This window comes from Siphateles boraxobius, unplaced genomic scaffold (genome assembly GCF_051911475.1).
Source record: "Siphateles boraxobius isolate OS27281-9 unplaced genomic scaffold, OSU_SipBor_1 3, whole genome shotgun sequence".
In the NCBI taxonomy this organism is placed as follows: domain Eukaryota; kingdom Metazoa; phylum Chordata; class Actinopteri; order Cypriniformes; family Leuciscidae; genus Siphateles; species Siphateles boraxobius.
Window position 1 is genome coordinate 6,899,819 of NW_027508919.1, and position 20,096 is coordinate 6,919,914.

Consider the following 20,096-nt stretch of genomic DNA (forward strand, 5'->3'; position numbering starts at 1 on the left):
AATTAAGTAAACATAATTTCTTAATTTATCCTTGTAAAGAAACCTCATTTCTGAACTGGCTACTCTCTGCTGTCTCAGACGATGACATATTTTCCTGTCGGCAATCGTAACTTTTGTTGGTTGCAATTCATAACCTAAAAATCACACACTGCACCTTTAACCAAACGCTTTTTAATCTCCGCTATTGTTTCAGTGCAAATAAACAAGCATGCTGTTATTTGTTGCTAGTGATGTGTGTGTTCAAGTAAGTCAGATATGCGCAGATTCTGCGCAATACATTGTATTTAATATATCATGATGACTCACGAGTGTTTGCGCTAAATCTGCGGAGATTTGGCTTACACAAACTTCCCCAGCAAAGTGAGCAAATATAATAACAAGCCAAATTGGCTAGTGATTTGACAGCGTCACCCATCACATGTGATTTTTACCCACATTTGGCGGGTGTTAATTTCAAACCCTGCACATGAACATATAATATAGGCCTACTAATTTATCTGAAAACGTAGGAACAAACTACAGTAAGGACGACAGAACAATGCAATATAAACAGAGAACATACACATGAACATATACTAATTTATCCGAACATAGATGACTGTTGACAAGGACAAATGTATGGTACAAAGCACAAAGCAGTTGACTCATTTTTGGCACAAACGAAACCCCATATAATATACAGCACTTTATTTCATTATAAGGATTTAGCCATAGTCCAAAACATTTTTACAGTTATTGGTAAAACATGATTTACTGTAATTGCTGGGGTAACAAAATGCGTTATCTTTCTGCACTATAAATCATGAAGGTCAACATCTAAGAACTGATTTCTTTGTAGTCAGTAAACAGCAAGGTATGGCAAACCTGTGCTGCCATCTAGAGTGTAAAAAGTGAAGCAGACTTCCCAAAACGTTTGTAAACTGTTTAATAAATAAGAATGTCCTATTTCTTTCTTGCATGAAACAATGTCCTGTTTTGTTGTGTAAGTATTTGCTGAAATAGAAAGCTATCGTAACCTCACAGAAATGTTACAAAAGTATCTTTGGTTTTCAACATGGAATTATATACTCACTCTGTTCCTTGGCTGCAATTATGAGCATATTATGGGGCCAGTGAGAAATGCGGAAAGAAAGGCTACTTTGTTGCTAATGCCACAGAGTGGGTGGGTCAAACAGTCCACTCTTGTATATATTGTTGTTAAAAATCATTTGCCTTCATTGGTGTGAAATGGATAGCTATATTTAGACAAAGTCATTACGAAGATACGGACTGCACACTTCTCTGGACAGAATTAAGGTAAAGAAACAAATATACATTTACTAATTAGATGCATTAAGATATGTTTTTGCAAGCTCTTTATTTCTCTCATTATTTTGCTGATAAAACTCGTAATTTATGTTTGGCATATATTTTTTGAATTACACAACCTTTTTCAGTGCAAGGAGTAGATGAATGCTAAATTAATAAATTTAATTAATTAATAAGGAAAATACTAATAACACAGCTTCACATGCATTTAGAAAACGTAAAATAATGCACATATTTCTAAATAGTTTCTTACGTAAAGTATTAACAAAAAGTAAAATGATTACAGTGAATAGTAAACATTTTTGACATACCTATTTCTCTATGTTCAGGCTGGCATGGCACGTGATCAGTGCTATAGAATCATGGTATGCAGCAGTAGATTCCTTGCAGGATTAGGATGGATCATTAATCTCCTTTTGGCAGATTAGAAAGCCACCGCACAAAAGAACGTGTGCCAGTCAACCACTTGCGAAGTCATGAAGGCAACTTTGTCTACCCTTCTTCATAACTATCTCATGGAGCCACTGAACAGGGTTCTATCTAGACTGAATGAGTTCAGAAGAGGTTAAGTTATGCAGTAGAGAAGGACACCTGCATTCATATTAGTTGTACCAATACTTCAGAGAAAAGATACAGTCAGTTTGATTTTAATAAATAGCCATATTGTTCAAAGTGACCTAAAAAAATGACAAATTAAATAATTCAAAGCGAGTCCACTTTGCAATGTTTTTATTCTTAATGTAATTAATAGTACAACAATAATAATTTGAGGCTGACAAGATAATTAGTGATAGATAATAGTGATCTATTCATTCTTAAATTAGAGATCTGTTTTTTTCCCCCTCAGGATTTCAAAGGAAAGAAACAATGAAAAAAAATCTCAGTACTCATGAAACCATGAAGACATTTTGATAAGGTAAATGGGAGGGACAATTAGTGTATATATTATTATTATTATTATTACAAATGTATGACCAACATGCAAAAGATTAAAAATTGCTAAAAATGTAACTGTGAATCCTGTCCAGTCTCATGCAATCAATATCCCAGATAGAGTAATGTGTACAATTTTACTGTTGAAATTTATAAATACCATATACTGATAAATCATTGTCATCAAAATCGTAGTTTACATCTGAAAATACTGACAGAGTATTCTGTTATACAACATGACTAAGCATTTTGACTATCTTGTATGGGAGCAATAACACAAGGACTTCTCATTCTGATGGCACTGATATGTTCATTAATACTTACTTTTGAGAGATGAACAGGATTTTGAGCAAGTTACAGGATATGAATTGTTTTGAGAAATGCACTTACTGGTTTGCAAATCTTAAGGATGATTCAAGAAATGTACCAAAGCGACTGAGAAAAACGGTAAAAAAAAAAAATGGACATAGCCCTAACCCTTTGCTATCATTTGAATGTTTTAATCTATAACAGCCAATAATGCAATCGATGCGGTCTTTCCTGAGGGGCCTGTGCCGCAGGAAACCCCTGGAACCGGAGGGAGAGGTCTCCACATTTCGTCGCTGTCTTACGACTTTGGACCTGGTGGCTTTGGGAGTGGGCAGCACCTTGGGTGCCGGAGTCTACGTGCTCTCTGGGGAGGTGGCCCGGACCCTGGCTGGGCCAAGTATTATCATCTCTTTCCTCATTGCTGCTTTAGCTTCTATCTTTGCTGGGCTCTGCTACGCTGAGTTTGGTGCAAGGGTTCCTAAGACCGGATCTGCCTATCTGTACAGCTATGTGACAGTAGGAGAGGTGTGGGCCTTCACCACAGGATGGAATTTGCTACTGTCCTATGTCATCGGTAAGTAGAAATTAAAGGCCAATGAATATGCAAGATCAGACAGTTCAATGGTGATGTGTTGATTGATGGATGGATGGATGGATGGATGGTTAGGTGTATGGGTGGATGGGTGGATGGGTTGGTGTATGGGTGGATGGGTGGGTGAATGGATGGATGGATGGGTGGGCAGGTGGATGGATGTATGGATGTATGGATGTATGGATGTATGGATGTATGGATGTATGGATGTATGTATGGATGGATGGATGGATGGATGGATGTGTAGGTGTATGGGTGGATGATGGGTGGGTGTGTGGGTGGATGGGTGGGTGGATGGGTGGATGGGTGGGTGAATGGATGGATGGATGGGTGGACAGGTGGATGGATGGATGGATGGGTAGGTGTATGGGTGGATGATGGGTGGGTGTGTGGGTGGGTGTATGGGTGGATGGGTGGGTGTATGGATGGATGGATGGATGGATGGATGGATGGATGGATGGATGGATGGATGGGTGGGTGGGTGGGTGTATTGATGGATGGGTGGGTGGGTGGGTGGATGTATGGATGGATGGGTGGGTGGATGAATGGATAGATAGAAAGACAGCCAGACGGAACAATAGATAAGTAGATTGATAGATTAAAGAGTCTAATGTCAAATACTAACAGAGCTTTGTCTTGGTTTAGGCACATCAAGTGTGGCCAGGGCATGGAGCAGTACATTTGATGATCTCATTGGAAATGTGATGGCTAACTATTTTAGCAAATATGCAGCCATGGGGCTTTCTGGCCTGGCAGCCTACCCAGACTTCTTTGCAGCTGTTCTCATAATGATTCTCTCTGGTATCTGACTATACTTTACTAATCATACACCATATAATTCATTATTCTATATTTTCCATCTTTGGCAAAGGCTTTGACATTATCTATGGTATTTTTCTTACAGCTCTTCTTGCGTATGGCGTAAAAGAATCAACCACGGTCAACAAGATATTTACAAGTGTTAATATACTGGTGTTGATATTTGTCATCACTGCTGGCTTCATTAAAGGAAACCTGAAGAACTGGTTTATCACAGAAGACATCATCCTGAATGCAACAGCAATGCATGAGTAAGAACATCTGTATTTATAGTTTATTGGAATTTTCAGTATATTCATATTTTATGCAATTTATAATCCTTTCAGTCTATAAACATATTTAAAAAATCTGTCTGAATGTTATATCAATGCAGTTTTGACCATGTTTGAAATAGCATACTTCTTTATACTGCTGCAGTCAGACATGGGCAGTATTTCAATTAAATGTATTTTAAATATGTATTTAATTACTTTAGTGTATTTTTTAATTTGTATTTTGCAGGTGTGGAAAAAAATAAATGTAGTTTGTAACAAAATATTTTGAGGGAGTGTATGTAGAGTATTTAAAATACTTAAGAAAAATCACCATAGTAAATGATTTTGCCATATTTTCGGTCTGATGTTGGCAATGGCAATGTCCAGGTTAGATGCACGAAAATCACGTGACACCATGTAGACCGGGCTCCCTCCAAAAAGTGAATGAGTTTTGAACTCTTTAAAATGGCATTAAGGTAAAATGTTTTGTGAAAAATATACAGTCTACACACACACATATTGCACACTGAACGGCATTATAGAGAAAATAATTGTGCCTTATGAGATCAATGCACTGTGTTGTCATTCATAAAAGTACATCATAGGCCCTATTATGAAACAGCGCGTCTGTCCTAACTCCACTGAAATCTCCATGCTAAGCAAGCGTTCACAATATAACATTCATCTACAGTTTTTACACGTTTTTAAACGTATTACATATGAGAAATATTGATATTGATTTTGTATAAAATAATCATCAATCCTATTGTATTTCAGTAATTGCGCACACAGCGCGATTCTATTATGGGTTTGCTACCACAGAAATCGAAAATTCTCGGGACAGCAGCATTTGTTCAAATTTCAATCTTAACCGTTCTATTTCATCAGAAATGGTCTTAAAACAGGGCTTTAAGTGTAAAATACCGAACTTGTCCTTTAAGGCACGAGTAGAGTAAGGGTGATAGTAAGGCTACCTAGCCTACATCAAACACGCTTTGTTATTAAGGGCAGCCTACCACACAATTGATGTGAATTTACGTCAGAGGGAGCTATTTCAGGCCCTGTAGAGATTTAGTGAAATGCCCATACTTTTTTATTTTGCTACTTAAATTTACACATTTCTCATATTTGTGTTATTGCTACTATTTGTGTTATTGACCTCTCAGTAATAAAAAAAAGACTTAAGATTATTGTAGTATTCAAAATACTAATTACTTGTATTTTATTTAAATACATTTTCACATCAGTATTTTGTATTTTATTTTGTTACATTTCATGAGCCAGTATTTGTATTTTGTAACAAAATAGTTTTTGATGTATTTGTGCCCACCTCTGGCTGCAGTAAGCTACATAGTACTACTGTGCATATAAAGTATGCACATTTTCTCTATACTAAAATAAAAATAAAATACTGCATTGTTTTTTTTTTGTTTTGTTTTTTTAAAGAAACCTGACATCCACCATCAATGTCACCACTGAGTACGGAGTAGGTGGCTTTTTTCCATTTGGATTTGAAGGAACACTGGCAGGGGCAGCTACATGTTTCTATGCATTCGTTGGCTTTGACTGTATTGCAACTACAGGTAAATCTGGAAAAAATATATAGTGGGCAACAAACATTCAACATTTTTTAATGTTTTTGAAAGTATCTTATGATCACCAAAGCTGCATTTATTTGATTAAAAACAGTAATATTGTGAAATATTATTACAATTTAAGTTTTCTATTTTTATATATTTTGAAATATAATTTATTCCTGTCATGGCAAAAGCTTAATTCTCAGCATCATTACTCCAGTCTTCAGTGTCACAGAAATCATTCTAATATGTTGATTTAATGCTCAAGAAAAATATTTTTGTGAAAACCATAATAGATTTTTTTTCAAGATTCTTTTTCAAATTTAAACAGCCTTTATTTAAAATACAAACCTTTTCTAAAAAAATTATCAGAAATTATCTAACCCTTTGATCAATTTAATGTGTCCAAGTTGGCAAGTTTTTTTTATTTTATTTTATGTCCTAGCTGAATAAAAATATTAATAACATTTAAAAAAAAATAATCGCATTGACTATATATATTATCATCAGCAGTCATGAATATTAAATTTCAAATGTATGAATACGGATTTTCTAGGCGAAGAGGTGAAGAACCCTCAGAAGTCTATACCTGTGGGTATTGTGGCCTCTCTGCTTATCTGTTTCCTGGCATACTTTGGTGTTTCGGCTGCTCTCACATTGATGGTGCCATACTATCAACTCAACATTCAAAGTCCTCTGCCTGTAGCCTTTGCTGACATTGGCTGGGGTGCAGCAAAGTATGTTGTGGCGGTCGGATCCCTGTGCGCTCTGTCAACAAGGTAAAAAAAAGTCCGAGTGAGAATTGGATCTCTATTATGTTTCAGATCAGTTACAGACATTTCATTTAATCTGCAGTCTCTTGGGGTCCATGTTCCCAATGCCCCGTGTCCTGTTTGCCATGGCCAGAGATGGCCTTATGTTCAAATCGCTATATAAAGTCAGCTTACGGCAGAGTCCAGTGGTGGCCACACTGTCCTCTGGAACTGTGGCGGGTAAGTGGACTGAAAGATTGTTAAAAAATTATCTACTAATCGGATATCTTAATTCTGCCCTGTTTTTCATCTCTCACATATGACAGACTAAGCCAAATCATAAGACTAGGGCCTTTTTCTCTCTGTGAGATGAATAGTAAATAGGCTGCAGCTTTTGTTTAAAATACAAAAGCCCTGGCAATCATGTGCTCTGCTTTATTCCAGCAATAATGGCTCTTTTATTTGACCTGAAGGCATTGGTTGATATGATGTCAATTGGAACCCTCTTCTCCTACACACTTGTGGCTATTTGTATTCTCATACTAAGGTTGTATTCCCAGCTCCACACTTCCCTTCAAGCATCGTAGTGCAAATCTTTGAAGCTAAAAGTCGTTTCTTTCAAAGGTATCAAGAGACAGCTTCAGAGGAAAATGATTTGCGCACACCCACAACCTCCATATTTGGGTTTTTGAAACCCCCTTCGTACCCTACCAAAAAAACTTCAAACACTGTTACAACCTGCACTGTTTTTATTGGTGTGTAGAAAACCTTACCATACTGAAATTCTACAGAAATCGCTCAAGAATATGACCTCAGGCAGCAATATAAGCAAACTTATTTCATATCTTTGTTTTTGCAGTTGTGTTGGTGCTTATCCTGTCACTGCTGATGAGCAAAGCTATCAGATCTTTGTTGTTGCTGGAGATCTGGAGTGTTGTTAGTGTATCTGTGATCCTGGTCACAATCTTCCTTATAGTCTTCATTATCTGGAGGCAACCCCAGAACCCAACCAAAGCCTCCTTCATGGTGAGCAGAGAACTTATAAAACATATAATAATATAATATAATATAATGTAATATAATATAATATAATATAATATAATATAATATAATATAATATAATATAATATAATATAATATAATATAATATAATATAATATAATATAATCACCTAATTTTATAAAATATAATAAATATATTTTTTTATAAATTATAAAATAAAAATCTCATATTTTCTGTGACCACAGGTACCGTTCTTGCCTTTACTCCCTGTGGTGAGTGTGTTCATCAACATTTACTTGATGATGCAACTGGGAGGAGACACCTGGGTTCGCTACGCTGTGTGGATGGCTGGGGGTATGCGATGCAAAATATGAAATATGCTGAAATTCAAACCCCAAATTTATGTTTTAAAAATATGTAAATATGTGTCTTTTTTATGCTTAGGATTCCTCATATACTTTGGATATGGAGTGAGGAACAGCGTCCAGAGGCAAAGGTTACTCAGCAGTCAGGTCACCATTGAAACCATTGAATCCAAATCTGATAAAGAGACCAAAATAAATTTATAAACCAAAAGACTTTGCATCTGTTACATCCGTCAAGTAGATGCCTTTCAATATTTCTTTCTTATTTCGTCTTTTTATTAGAGCTTGCATCATATTTGCAGTGAAATCTTTTATACTTTTTATAATAAATGAATGAATAAATAATAATTCTGAATCTTCAAGTTGAATATGAAATCTTTTATTAAATTATACATCACTGTTCAAAAGTTTGGCGTTTTAATGCTTTTAAAAGAAGTCTCTTATGCTCATCAAGGCTGCATGCATTTATTAGATAAAAATACAGTAAAAAGAGAAACATTGTCAAATATTATCATTAAATTATAATATTATATTTTAAAATGTAATTTATTCCTGTGATGGAAAGCTGAATTTTCAGCAGCCATTACTGTCCCAGATTGGTGAGATGAAGCGGATCTATAATGCACCAGACAAACACCAGACAATGAACTAAAGAAACTGAGAGCATTACACAGAGAACTAATGATCAAATTAGTAACAGGTGTAAGTAAATCAATGAAACAATGAATAACCATTGGCAACATTAAATGAAAAATATCTAATGTTGCCACATTGGGGCTGCGTTCGAAATGGGCCTGAAAATGCAAAACTTCTGAAAAAAGGATTCAAAGAGCAAGATTTTTAAAACTATACTGTCATCGTTTTCATGTAAACTACAAACAAAGTGTGAATTTGTGAAACTGTTGATGTAATGCTCATTACATGTTCAGTCTATAGGCAGGTAGTGTTTCTTTTTCAAAGTGACGTCGCCAACTACTGGCCGGGCTGGAATATAATACAACGTTTTTAATCGTTTTCATGGATCCGTGTGAACGTGGATCGTTGTTGCCTGTACGTTAAAAAAAGCAAAGGAAAAACTTTTCTTTATACATTACACCTGACATATAAATGACTTTATTGTAAGTATTGATCATTTAAAGCATCTTTGCTAGCATTAAAAAAAAAAACATACTGACCCCAAACATTTGATTGGTAATGTATGTTCGGGGAGAATGCTTCAGTCATGAAATAAAAAGCTTTTTCAGCATGATTTGAGTAAAATAAAGAAAATTGATGGCATTAACATTGATTTTGTTAATTTTGATGCATGTAACAATATGTAAACTTGGCAAACAGTTTTGGAGATTTCAGCCTCTCCTCATTCTTGTACTTGCATAACTAGAAAATCGCTGCTCAGAGGAGTTGCTGAGTGAACTGATGTACCCTTAAGGGACTTTGATCTTACTTTCAAATCTGAGGGCACAAAAGAACAATAGTACCATTCACAAAATCCTACCTGTGGCACACTAATCAGATTATTAAATCAAACAGAAAAGCTCAGAAAACTGAGCCAAAGTCAGGGCAATGAGTTTATAGGCCGATACTATGTTATGTCATTTGAAGTGCTATTGCATTTATGCACCAGATAAAATATCGATTCACAATATGTGTGGATCAATTTCAAGTTTAGCATGTAGTTATTCGCAACAATACAATTTCTTGTGACATTTTCAGAGCTAGCAAACCTTAGACTGATGGCTGATCATGGCTCTGAGTTTTTACAGCTAAATAAACATTGTCTGCTTTTTCAGTTGGATGGCCAGTTCTCCTCAGGCCCTGATTGGTAGAATGAACACAGAAAGGATCCATTGAGTGTAACCAGAGGAATTTAGGGTGTTCATGCGACTCTCGTAAACATCTGACCCCTCACTCACTCGATTCCTGCTCTACCGCTACCTTTCAGATTTTCCCTTCCCTGCGTGTATGCTCGAGATCTGGGAACGTATAGTGAACTAAAGTTCTTTCGTGGTCGCTGTGAATATTCTCTGCCATGAAGTGGAGGGTGGTGCTATTTGCTTTTCTTGTTTCTCTTTTGATCATTCAGTTTGGTGAGTATCTTACCTCTTAAGAGGCCACATTGTAGGCTACATTAGAAATGACTTTAAGTTACAAAAGGAGATGGAGAAAAACATTTAACTGTACATTAAAGCAATGCATGTAAAACATTTAAAGTTGCACATAAAATACCTCAATTTGATAATCTTTTTGGTGCACTCAGTAAGTTTTACCCTGTTTATGTTGTACACATGAGATATGTTTAAAATCATGTACAGAGAGAGAGAGAGAGAGAGAGAGAGAGAGAGAGAGATAGAGAGAGAGCGAGAGAGAGAGAGAGAGAGAGAGGGGGGGGTAGCAGAGTAAGAGTAACTGAAAACTTTTTCAGTACATGATGCTGTATCCACACCACTAGGTGTCAGCATAAGTTGTTTTTCCTGTTTTTTTTAGTAACACTATTTCAATAGACCACTTTAGACATTCTACTAACTATAGGTAACTTTGCAACTACATGTCAACTACCAGTCTTTAGAGTATTAGTAGATTGTCTGCTTAATATCTGCTAACCTGTTATTTTGATGCTCCACAACAGACGTTCTTTAAGTAACTCAATTTATTCTGCTAACATAACCCTAAATAGTCCACTAATACTCTAAGGCCTGGTTTCACAGACATTTAGTACATTTAAGTAGCTTTTATAAACATGCCTTAGAAAAAAAAACATTACTGGTTAAAGTTAAATTTCAACATGAAAAACAGGCACGTGCCAAAAGGTTGAACCTGACCCGAAGACCAAAGCTGAGAAAAGACCAAATGTAAAGTCCAAGACTGTGAAGGGGACAGGAAAGGCAACCTCTTCCAAACCTAAAGTGAAAACCACCCCTGTGACCCCTAAAGAAGCACAGATGTACCTCACCCAGGTGGTAAACAAGGGGAGGTTTCAGAAAGTGGGCGACACGTTGACTGTCCAGGCAGGTGATGCGCTAGAACTGAGGTGTAAAGGTAATCCTGTCCAATGGGCTGTTCCTGCATATCTGGAAGAGGATGATGAAGGACGACTCAGGTATGAGCTAACAGTGACAATTAATCTGTGATCACAATTTCTTTTTGTTTTAGTTTAGTTCAATGAATCAGTTGCTGTTTTGCTTTTATTTTTTGTCTGTATTTTTAGGACAGTTCAACATGAACGTTATGGCACACTGATTTTGGCAAATGCAACAGCAGCAGATACAGGGGAGTACACCTGCTATCCCATGTACTGTGAGGGGAAAGACTGCAGAAAACAATATGACAAAGGCATCAAAGTCTTCATCTTTTTCTCTGGTAATATGGGAATGTAATGTGATGAACAGTATGCAAATTATACCAGTATTTTTTAAGCAATCTATTGTGGTTTGCCTCCCACACACTCAAACTGAGTCAGATTTTAAAAGTTGTGTATAGTGTATTCCAGCCTTTAGTAGCCTACGTCTATATTATATTATTTTGCTAGTGGAATACTTGGTTCCGATTGGTTAATAGCATTATTCAGCGGTCAGATATTTTCAAAATTTTCCTCAACTGGCGTCATCTTTTATATCAGTTATCGACAATTTGATCAACACAGAGATGACAATAATGTCCTTTGGTTTTTCTCTCTCAGACCCTCAGGAGTTGTTTGTACCTTCCTCTGATTATTACGAGGTCATTCAGCTTCGCACTAACTGGCCCACCGTCCTGCCCTGTCAGGTGACTTCTCCGCTAGCAAAGGTGAATTTACACAGGGAATTTCCTCCAATGGAGGTGAATGTGGATGGACGAGAGATCACCTTTGACGTTAAGAAGGGCTTCACCATTCACAGGCCGAAACAGTATCATGCTGGTTCTCTCTACTGTGTGGCAAGCCTGGGGAACCTTCGCCAGAGCTCAACCAAGTACATGCTCATCTATGTCAACTGTGAGATTTTTTTTAATTCAGTACATAGCATGTGACTATATAAATCAGATTGCAGAAATGATTTCAGAATGCCTGTATATACCCTGGCAGATCCAGCCGCCCCCCCGTCTCCTGCGATCCAGACCTCCTCTGACACTGTGGCAGTGGGACAGAATCTCCAGGTGACATGCACTGTGGTGGGAGAGCAGGGCGTGGTGGTGGATTTAACCTGGGAATATCCTGGACAAAAGGTTAGATAAATATAAGTACACGCAGCCTCACAATATTTATTAATATTTTAAATATTTTTTATATTTTCAAAAACAGAGATTTTTAAAAAACCCTAAGCCTGATATTTTCAGGAAAGAAAATTTAATTTATTGAAGTTTATAGAACTTTTAGACAAAATATATAATAGATAGGAGGGAAAAAACACCTTAAATTTATTAGGAAGCCCAAACTTATGCAACTATAGGTACAGCTTCTGCTGATATTTATATGGTCAAATTTTTTTTAAAACTCTGTAGTTTTATATACTGCAATAGAGTCAGGTGCGGGGTGTGACTTGACTTTTGACTGAAACAAACAGTGTATGTCAACGAACCAGCACAGGACCTAAAATACAAGGAGAGTAAATAGGTAAGCAAACAAAAGAGGGTAATGAGGGAGGACAGGTGGGGCAAATTAATCAATAATCCAGTAACAAGATGGGCGGGGTTAGACAATCGACAGGAGAGCACATGGCACAGGGAAACACATGACGATCCATGTGCTCACACCAAACATGACTAAAACGAAACACATGACGATCCATGTGCTCACACCAAACATCACTAAAACACAAGCACATGGCCAGTAAAGCAAAATCACAAGCTATGTGCTGACACAAAACGAGACATGAACACGCAGCCAATGAGAACACTCATAAGCCACGTGTTCACACAAAAGTACCCAGGCTGACACTCCTGTTTTGTCTTGTAGCACACAGCTAGTGTTAAACACAAGCTGTGTGCTAAAAGACAAAACAGGAGTGTCAGGGCTCTGTCACAAAACCAAGAAATAGACTAAGTGACAGAACCCTGACAATACAATGATGATGATTGAGACATACAAATGTTCCTCAAAAGCCTGATGCATCATATTTTTTATACATTTCAACATCCCCCCGCCCGCCCCCCAAAAGGAAAATCAAACTAACTCCAGATGCTTCAATCAAGGGAGTCTTCTGAAATATGACTAATCATATAAAAGTTATTATGTTTAATCTATTAGATTAGAAGGCAAGTAGTTGACAGAAGGCAAGTAGTAGATTGTGTACAACATGTTTTTCATTATGTTGACTTTTTTTCATGTTGATAATTTAGATACTTTTTTGCATTGTACAGTCAAATATGATACAGCAAACTTTTGTAAATTAAATAAAAAATAATTAAATTTTAAATTGAACCCATTATTTAAAATATTTATCTTAAATTATTCTTTTTATTTTTCATTATCAGATTGGGCGCCCGATGTACACCCAGGACAGTGTGCAGACAGTGCAGGTGGACGGGCAGAACCGACAGCGAACTCAGTCGGTACTGCTGGTGGATGAAGTCAGAGAGGTTGACCAAGGAACATACACCTGCACAGCTCAGAACCTACAGGGTTCACGGTCTGCATCTACCTCTGTCAAAGTGCAGTCAGCACGAGCCAACGCCAAGCCTAAAAGAAACCACGAAGCCCGTCAGAGAAGTCCCACAGAAACCTGAAAACCTGGATATTCTTTCTTAGTCATAACATGCACTACTAAATGGCTGTAAATGAACAAGAATTATCCTCACAGAACACTGTATTTTTACTTCTGTGTAGACACAAGCCAGATGCAACAGTTTATTTTTAACGTCATGATAGCATCAGGGCTATTTACATGGCAAACACAAGGTCAATATCACAATCCATCAAATTTAAATTATTATAAAAACATTTTAACTTGACATAAACATGTTTCTGAATAAAAGCATTTTCTAGCAGTATATAAAAATTACAGTCCACAGATGCAACAGAGCAAAGGAGTAATAGTGCTTAAATTACACATTATGTGCACTATAGGTTTCACTGACCCTGCTGCATGAAAGCAACCGGGATTGTATATGTGAGAATAAATATCATCTGAGCACAAAATTACAATATGACAATCAAACATGCAAATATAGAAATGCTGGCATAAATGGATAAATAAAAAAGAGGGTCTAGAGTCTTTTCTATAGCCATATGCTTAACAACATAGGCAAAGCTATTTGCATATCTCTAATATTGTGCCGTTTTGAATCCTGTACCTACATATGTTTTCATACTAGGAAAATAAAACACAGTATATTAATGCCAGCTTCTGTTTTCTGTGTTCTTTATAAACTATTACTGTTTTAATCAGACTTTATAAAGCCATTGTTTGTGACATTGTCACTGAATCAAACTGAATTCCAGAAATGCCACAGCTTTAACATTACCATCAGAGGGCGACTTGTGATGTTAAAAACACAGGACAGATGCTGAATCCGCAAGCCCATTAAAGGGCATATTGATTTTTAGATGGTTCCTAAACCCCTGCTACTTTTATTTAACACACATGTGCAGGTTCCCAGGTTTGGCTGTTCAAGGATCTGTCACTCCAAGATGGTTTCCCTCAGCCTCTGCCTACCCTGGCTCTGGAGGACTCAGAGGAACTGGGGCAAGGATTGCACTGGGACCCTATTCAAGGTGTGGTGTGGGGGTCTTTGAGAGAGGATGGAGAGAAAGGAGAAAGGCCAGAGGAAAGCAAAGTCTGGAGAGAGCTTACTGAAGGAGGAGTGAATGGAATCATCACTGAGAATGATGTTGAGAGAGAAAGGGCCGGAGACTTCAAGGGTGTGTTGCTTTTAGAATATTTATACAATAATACAGCATTGCATGTGGAGGTTTGAGTAACAGTGTTTCACAGCACTACTGACTTTTTTTAATCCTCTACGTCAATCAGGTTCGACCTACGTTTTCAAAGGCAAATCCTATTGGAAATTTACTCACCCAGGCTCAGCCCCTGTAGAAGGATACCCCCGACTTCTGGCCGCCGATTGGTTGGACTGCCCTCAGCCGTCCTCTCACAGCCCCGGTGACATCTCTTTGATCTCCCACTATGGTCAACGGGAGCTTCGTGAGCAGAAAGGGCAAAGAATAATCGACCAGATCAGCCACAAAGACAAAACAAGTGATAAACCTCATAGCTGGGACTGTCCATGTCTAAACAATGCAGTGACTCAAACTGGACCTACTTTACTTCTGCCCATTTTATTTCTGATCACTGTGATTTGTTAACCGTCACTTTAATGTTTTCCACTTTCAAGTTCATAATCATACCCAAAAATGACTTATATTTTCCTTGACTTTTAATCTCTGACCAAAGGATGACATATGGAAATAGTTGGCAAGATGAGTTCTAAGAACCATCAAAATGAGTTGTTCTGTTGTTGTATGTACAATAACTCCTAACCGAAACGCTGGTCTTATTTCTCTGGTAATTCCAGTTTCAGTTGCTAAACCTCCTTAGAATGATCAAGTTAGGTAGGTTATAATGCAGCACATTCTTGGTCATTTTATCAACCAAAAATGTATAAAACAAAAATCTACAAAATGCCTGATGTTAATGATTTACAGTTCTGAGTCTGTCAGTTCACTAAAGCTTGTGAAGGAGGCAAATAAGCACAATACTATTCGGCTCCTTCATAAGCTTTGGAGTTCAAAAGCATAATGATATTATATATATTTTGATCATGAAGATGCAGAGAGCATCCATTGGTTTCCAAAATATGATTTATTCATGATTTCTCCTTATTAAAATAGTGTGAGAATTTAGATTAAAGATAAAGTGCAAGGAAAAATTATTGTGCTTGTCATACTACTGGTAAATACCGATGTACTTTTTAAAAATAATTTATTGATCAAATAATGATATAATAAAATCTAAATAAAAATATGTACATTTGTTTTGATATATTTGATGGATTCTGCTGTTATCAATAATATAATTTATAAATATCACATTTCATGTAAAATTTCTTTATTCTTTTTATTTATTTTATGTAACCAAAAACTATGGCAATAAAAAGAGAAAAAGGAGCATTATTTTATGAAATACTGGAATTTCCTGATCCCTAAAGTCCAAAAATGTTTCCACTTTAATCATTTTGGTTTACTGGCGCTATTGCATCACAAACAACTGTTGCGTCACTTCAGAAAAACCAGATGATAATGTGTGATAAGCAGTTCTATTTAAAGTACTTGTTCCCCATGTGATGCAGCATAACTTTCTGAAATCATATTTCTGAGGTTCTACAATGTCGTCTTTGGTGGTCTTGACTGCATTTCTGGGCCTGTTTAGTTTAAATCAGGCCACTATGCCAGGCTGTAAGGAGCTCATAACGCCACTAACCCTGGAGGATGACTCCAATACTGTAAGTGCATTATTAATATGTTTTAAAGCAAGTATTCTTTCAAAGTAAGCAAACACTACAGCAGCTTATATAGGACAATAAGGCACTTAAATTTCACAGCTTCTATTTTCTTCCAAACAGATCATGGGGAAATGGATCTTCCTTGAAGGCATAGCTGATCACCACTTCTTTACAGATATATTGAAGACTGTGAACAGCTCATGGGTGGAATTTGGCCCAAGCACTCTTACACTTGCAAACACGTTATCTCTCAGTCAAGGGAACATGCTGTAAGATTATCTGTTTTTAACATGTTTTGCTATATTGAACACATTTCATCATGACCAGAATTCTGAATCAGATCACTCTCCTCCTCAGGAAAGGAAAATGTGAGTTTAGCACCATCAACACAGTTCTTAAAGACAGCACCTTTTATGCCAATGGTAAGTTAACAAAAGCGTATTCATTTCAGTCCAAACTCATAAGTTCCGAGCACTAAGGAATGTTATACTGTTGTTTGATCCACAGAGAATGACACAATATCAGATGGAAAATTCTTACCCTCCTGTCCAGAGTGTCTCACCATGAGCTTCGTCAGCAAATTCAAAAATGAGACCATAAAAACGCTGTACTTTTTCAGTAAGCCACAAAATCCATACAGATGTAGACATTACATAAGTTAAAGTATGTATTTCATGACAAATTGTGTGTAATGTTTCCCTCGTTGCAGAGAGAGAAAGCAACCCAACCGAGTCTGACATGGACATGTACTGGAAGCAAGCTGAGTGTCTTGGATTCAAAAGAGAAGCCCAGTACTCCTATGATGGTGTAACAGGTCAGTTTGGGTTTCAAGCACTTGTAGTTTTTATTGAAAGCCACAGCTTTTAGTTCTGATGTAGAGAAATTAGATCCTGGTGAGGTGAAATTCAACATCACTTCTTGCATACTAAATCTGTATAAATTCGCTGCATAAAAAAACAGGTAAATCTCACAAAATCTTTCACCAACATGTCAAGGTCATAATTCAACTCCCAAATCAAAAAGAAATCATGATAAATTGATATGCAATTATTTACATATATTGTATTTTCTTTAAATGTAGCTTTTTTTCTTTCTTCTCTCACTGCAGAATTCTGTGTCAAAGTACAGCCATCTGACAAGAAGCCAAGTTTGGACAAATCAGATCAATAATACATGCGTCAATTTTTTTTTTCGCTGCACAAAATAAATAAAATGTAAGAACCACTATGACAAAAAGAACAACATGTCTCTGTTATTCATCTTGATGTGTGGGCTATCCGTGATAAAATATATATATATATATATTTTTTTTAAAGTCACATTCATACCTCATAAAACTTAATTAGAATATATATATATATATATATATATATATATATATATATATATATATATATATAAATGCGACTCTGTGGGTAAGTATCTTTTTGGATTGTCCTCCTTTCTAAAGGCTCATGGTCTTTCTGACAAGAGCATGCCCACAGTTTTATGCACTCAATTGATTCATTCACAGAACATGTTGGATCACTTCAGAAAAGAAAGATAAGAACTATGTTATGTAGCAGGCATGTTAGAGAAACAGACCTTCTGTGCAAATATAAAATACAGAAGATGCTTTCCAGGTGAAACTAACATGCTGCTCATGATAAAGAAGAATGTTGATATGAGTTTTGATTAAATTATCATTATTTAAACGCTAAATTAATAAAAACGCTGATCTTGCATTTGGATACAAAAAGTGCCTGAAGCTGCGAGAGCTATATTAACACCTCAAAGCAAATCAATGAAACCAAAAGTAACAGGTTCACGTTTTCAATGTTGTTAGAGACTACCATCAATGTTGGGTCCAAATAATTAGTAACCAATTTACATTACTTTTCCCTTGAAAAAGTAAAGGGACTACTCTTAATTTTTCTTTAATTACAGTTACTTCTTGCATTATACTGTATAGACTATACAATAATTTCTTACATCAAAACTGAATGTGGCAAAGTATGTTTTAAGGTAACCTTCTCCCCTTTCACACTGTGGTCAGTTCAAGAATAATTTATGCAAGTGTATGTTGTTTATTTGAAAGAATTCTTGCATTGTTCAACTGGTTGATGGGATTTAGAGAGTAATTAGTAATAAGCAATCTAATACTTTTTAAAGATAGCAATTACAGTAATCTAATGACACTGTTAAATATGTAATTAGTAGCTAATAATTAATTACTATTTTAAAATAACTTACCCAAAACTGTTCACTCTGTACATGCTACCCTTAGGAGATATCATTAGGAAGCATGGCATAGTTTGACTGTTATGCTGATGATACTCAGATCTATATTTCTTCAAGCCCTGACGAAACCGATCCACAAAATTAATGGAATGCATAGCGGGTATAACAAACTGGATGACTAGGTTTACCACAAACCGGCGGATCCAGGCCATATCCAGATCTGATGAAGGACCATCGCATGGACACGACGACAACGCATCCCTGAAGTGCCAGCCTCATCAGCCCTGTGAAGGCCTCATGGACACCTCAACAAACTCGTCTCCATACCGGCGTAATGACTCCGACCCCCAAATGGAACTGGATAAATATTGTGAAAGTTCTGATCCCATCTAACTTCTGACCTATAATGATGCCTAAATCATAATCATACACTGTTCGTTCGTTGGCCAAAGGAGGACTGGCCCCCTGACTGAGCCTGGGTTCTCCCAAGGTTTTTTTTCTCCATTCTGTCACTGATGGAGTTTTGGTTCCTTAATTTCCACTGTCGCCTTTTTCGCCTTGTCGCCATTGGCTTTTGACTTGCTTAGTTGGGGACATTTAATTTTATATTTAACAATACTATTTCATCTATTTTCCTGTTTTCTCTGTAAAGCTGCTTTGAAACAATCTGTATTGTAAAAAGCGCTATATAAATAAAGGTGACTTGACACTGACTACGATACACCACTTGGTGTCACTTTCCCCCCATATAATCCTCCATCCATGGAATCCGAAATCTCCAGGTCACTCCTATAAATGTCCAAACTGTCGCCAATAGCCTTACAATAAATCTTACAAACAGAACAGTCAGACTGGAAGTCCAGCTAGACCACACTGAAGAACAGCTTTGAGAGACTTATAAATATTTAAACCAACTTGTCTGAGGCATGTCTGACTATGACTGGAAAAAAATCATTATTTCTGGTTAGTTATAGATAGATCTGGTAGCTAGGTAAATCATATTTTTTTTGTAAATGAATATTTTAACAAGTAAAATGTCCATGTTTCTCTATAGGCTATTTATGTATGGTAACAAAACTCTTAGTCTTGACATTCATTTACACAGTAGGCTATACGGGATCGTAATAATTGTAGTTGTTTTACTACTTTAAATTCAAGCAGATACACGTAATATTCCAATATTAAAATCTAATACAGACAGAGGCATGAGAACAAAATAGGTAAAAATTAACAGTAGCCTACTAGCAGCAGCGTCCTCATGCGTCGACTGGATGAATATTCATGAGCTGAACAGGTGGAGGATGGCGCCGCGGCTGTTGCTGTGAGCGGATTATTTTTTAACTTAGTTCCTCGTACAATTCCATGTCATCACCTGACAGCTCGTTTTGCGACAATTAATGTAGCTGGCCCGGTTTGGACAAAGTAGGAGTCCTTTTAAAATGACTATCGTGAAATGCTGAACATTATTCCAGTTCAACCAGACGTTACGGGGAAGAAACGGCAGCTAACTTTTTCTCTGTGGTATATTGAGGATTTTGCCTTCTTCAAAG

The 20,096-nt window shown here is 36.6% G+C and overlaps 3 protein-coding genes and 1 long non-coding RNA gene across 4 annotated transcripts; 3 read left to right on the forward strand and 1 right to left on the reverse strand.

Moving 5' to 3' along the window:
• Window positions 1–1,216: 1,216 nt before the first annotated feature.
• On the forward strand, window positions 1,217–8,273 carry LOC143756841 (cationic amino acid transporter 2). The gene is made up of 13 exons (XM_077247627.1): window positions 1,217–1,296; window positions 2,156–2,224; window positions 2,755–3,124; window positions 3,788–3,943; window positions 4,047–4,212; window positions 5,662–5,798; window positions 6,349–6,571; window positions 6,648–6,784; window positions 6,989–7,091; window positions 7,169–7,299; window positions 7,404–7,570; window positions 7,792–7,900; window positions 7,991–8,273. The coding sequence occupies exons 3-13, from the start codon at window positions 2,761–2,763 to the stop codon at window positions 8,113–8,115; spliced, it is 1,818 nt and encodes a 605-aa protein (XP_077103742.1). The 5' UTR covers window positions 1,217–1,296; window positions 2,156–2,224; window positions 2,755–2,760; the 3' UTR covers window positions 8,116–8,273.
• Window positions 8,274–9,731: 1,458 nt separating this feature from the next.
• LOC143756842 (platelet-derived growth factor receptor-like protein) lies at window positions 9,732–14,227 on the forward strand. Its single transcript, XM_077247628.1, has 6 exons — window positions 9,732–9,998; window positions 10,705–11,008; window positions 11,117–11,268; window positions 11,588–11,881; window positions 11,972–12,111; window positions 13,360–14,227. The coding sequence occupies exons 1-6, from the start codon at window positions 9,941–9,943 to the stop codon at window positions 13,609–13,611; spliced, it is 1,200 nt and encodes a 399-aa protein (XP_077103743.1). The 5' UTR covers window positions 9,732–9,940; the 3' UTR covers window positions 13,612–14,227.
• On the reverse strand, window positions 13,430–19,889 carry LOC143756843 (uncharacterized). Its single transcript, XR_013210332.1, has 3 exons — window positions 19,789–19,889; window positions 14,903–15,025; window positions 13,430–13,564 (listed from the first exon to the last, which is right to left on the reverse strand). It is a non-coding gene; the product is annotated as an uncharacterized LOC143756843 (long non-coding RNA).
• On the forward strand, window positions 16,159–17,571 carry LOC143757088 (saxitoxin and tetrodotoxin-binding protein 1-like). The gene is made up of 6 exons (XM_077248073.1): window positions 16,159–16,326; window positions 16,447–16,595; window positions 16,684–16,748; window positions 16,834–16,944; window positions 17,036–17,140; window positions 17,435–17,571. The coding sequence occupies exons 1-6, from the start codon at window positions 16,210–16,212 to the stop codon at window positions 17,494–17,496; spliced, it is 609 nt and encodes a 202-aa protein (XP_077104188.1). The 5' UTR covers window positions 16,159–16,209; the 3' UTR covers window positions 17,497–17,571.
• Window positions 19,890–20,096: the final 207 nt, after the last annotated feature.

Bases quoted from the DNA above. Each gene is read 5' to 3' on its own strand.
- LOC143757088 (XM_077248073.1), top strand. From the start codon at position 16,210: ATGTCGTCTTTGGTGGTCTTGACTGCATTTCTGGGCCTGTTTAGTTTA. The intron at 16,327-16,446 runs GTAAGTGCATTA...TCTTCCAAACAG, and splicing joins TGGAGGATGACTCCAATACT to ATCATGGGGAAATGGATCTT. The intron at 17,141-17,434 runs GTCAGTTTGGGT...CTCTCACTGCAG, and splicing joins CTCCTATGATGGTGTAACAG to AATTCTGTGTCAAAGTACAG.
- LOC143756842 (XM_077247628.1), top strand. From the start codon at position 9,941: ATGAAGTGGAGGGTGGTGCTATTTGCTTTTCTTGTTTCTCTTTTGATC. The intron at 9,999-10,704 runs GTGAGTATCTTA...CATGAAAAACAG, and splicing joins TCTTTTGATCATTCAGTTTG to GCACGTGCCAAAAGGTTGAA. The intron at 11,009-11,116 runs GTATGAGCTAAC...CTGTATTTTTAG, and splicing joins GATGATGAAGGACGACTCAG to GACAGTTCAACATGAACGTT.
- LOC143756841 (XM_077247627.1), top strand. From the start codon at position 2,761: ATGCAATCGATGCGGTCTTTCCTGAGGGGCCTGTGCCGCAGGAAACCC. The intron at 6,785-6,988 runs GTAAGTGGACTG...GCTTTATTCCAG, and splicing joins GTCCTCTGGAACTGTGGCGG to CAATAATGGCTCTTTTATTT. The intron at 7,300-7,403 runs GTGTGTAGAAAA...TTGTTTTTGCAG, and splicing joins AACCTGCACTGTTTTTATTG to TTGTGTTGGTGCTTATCCTG.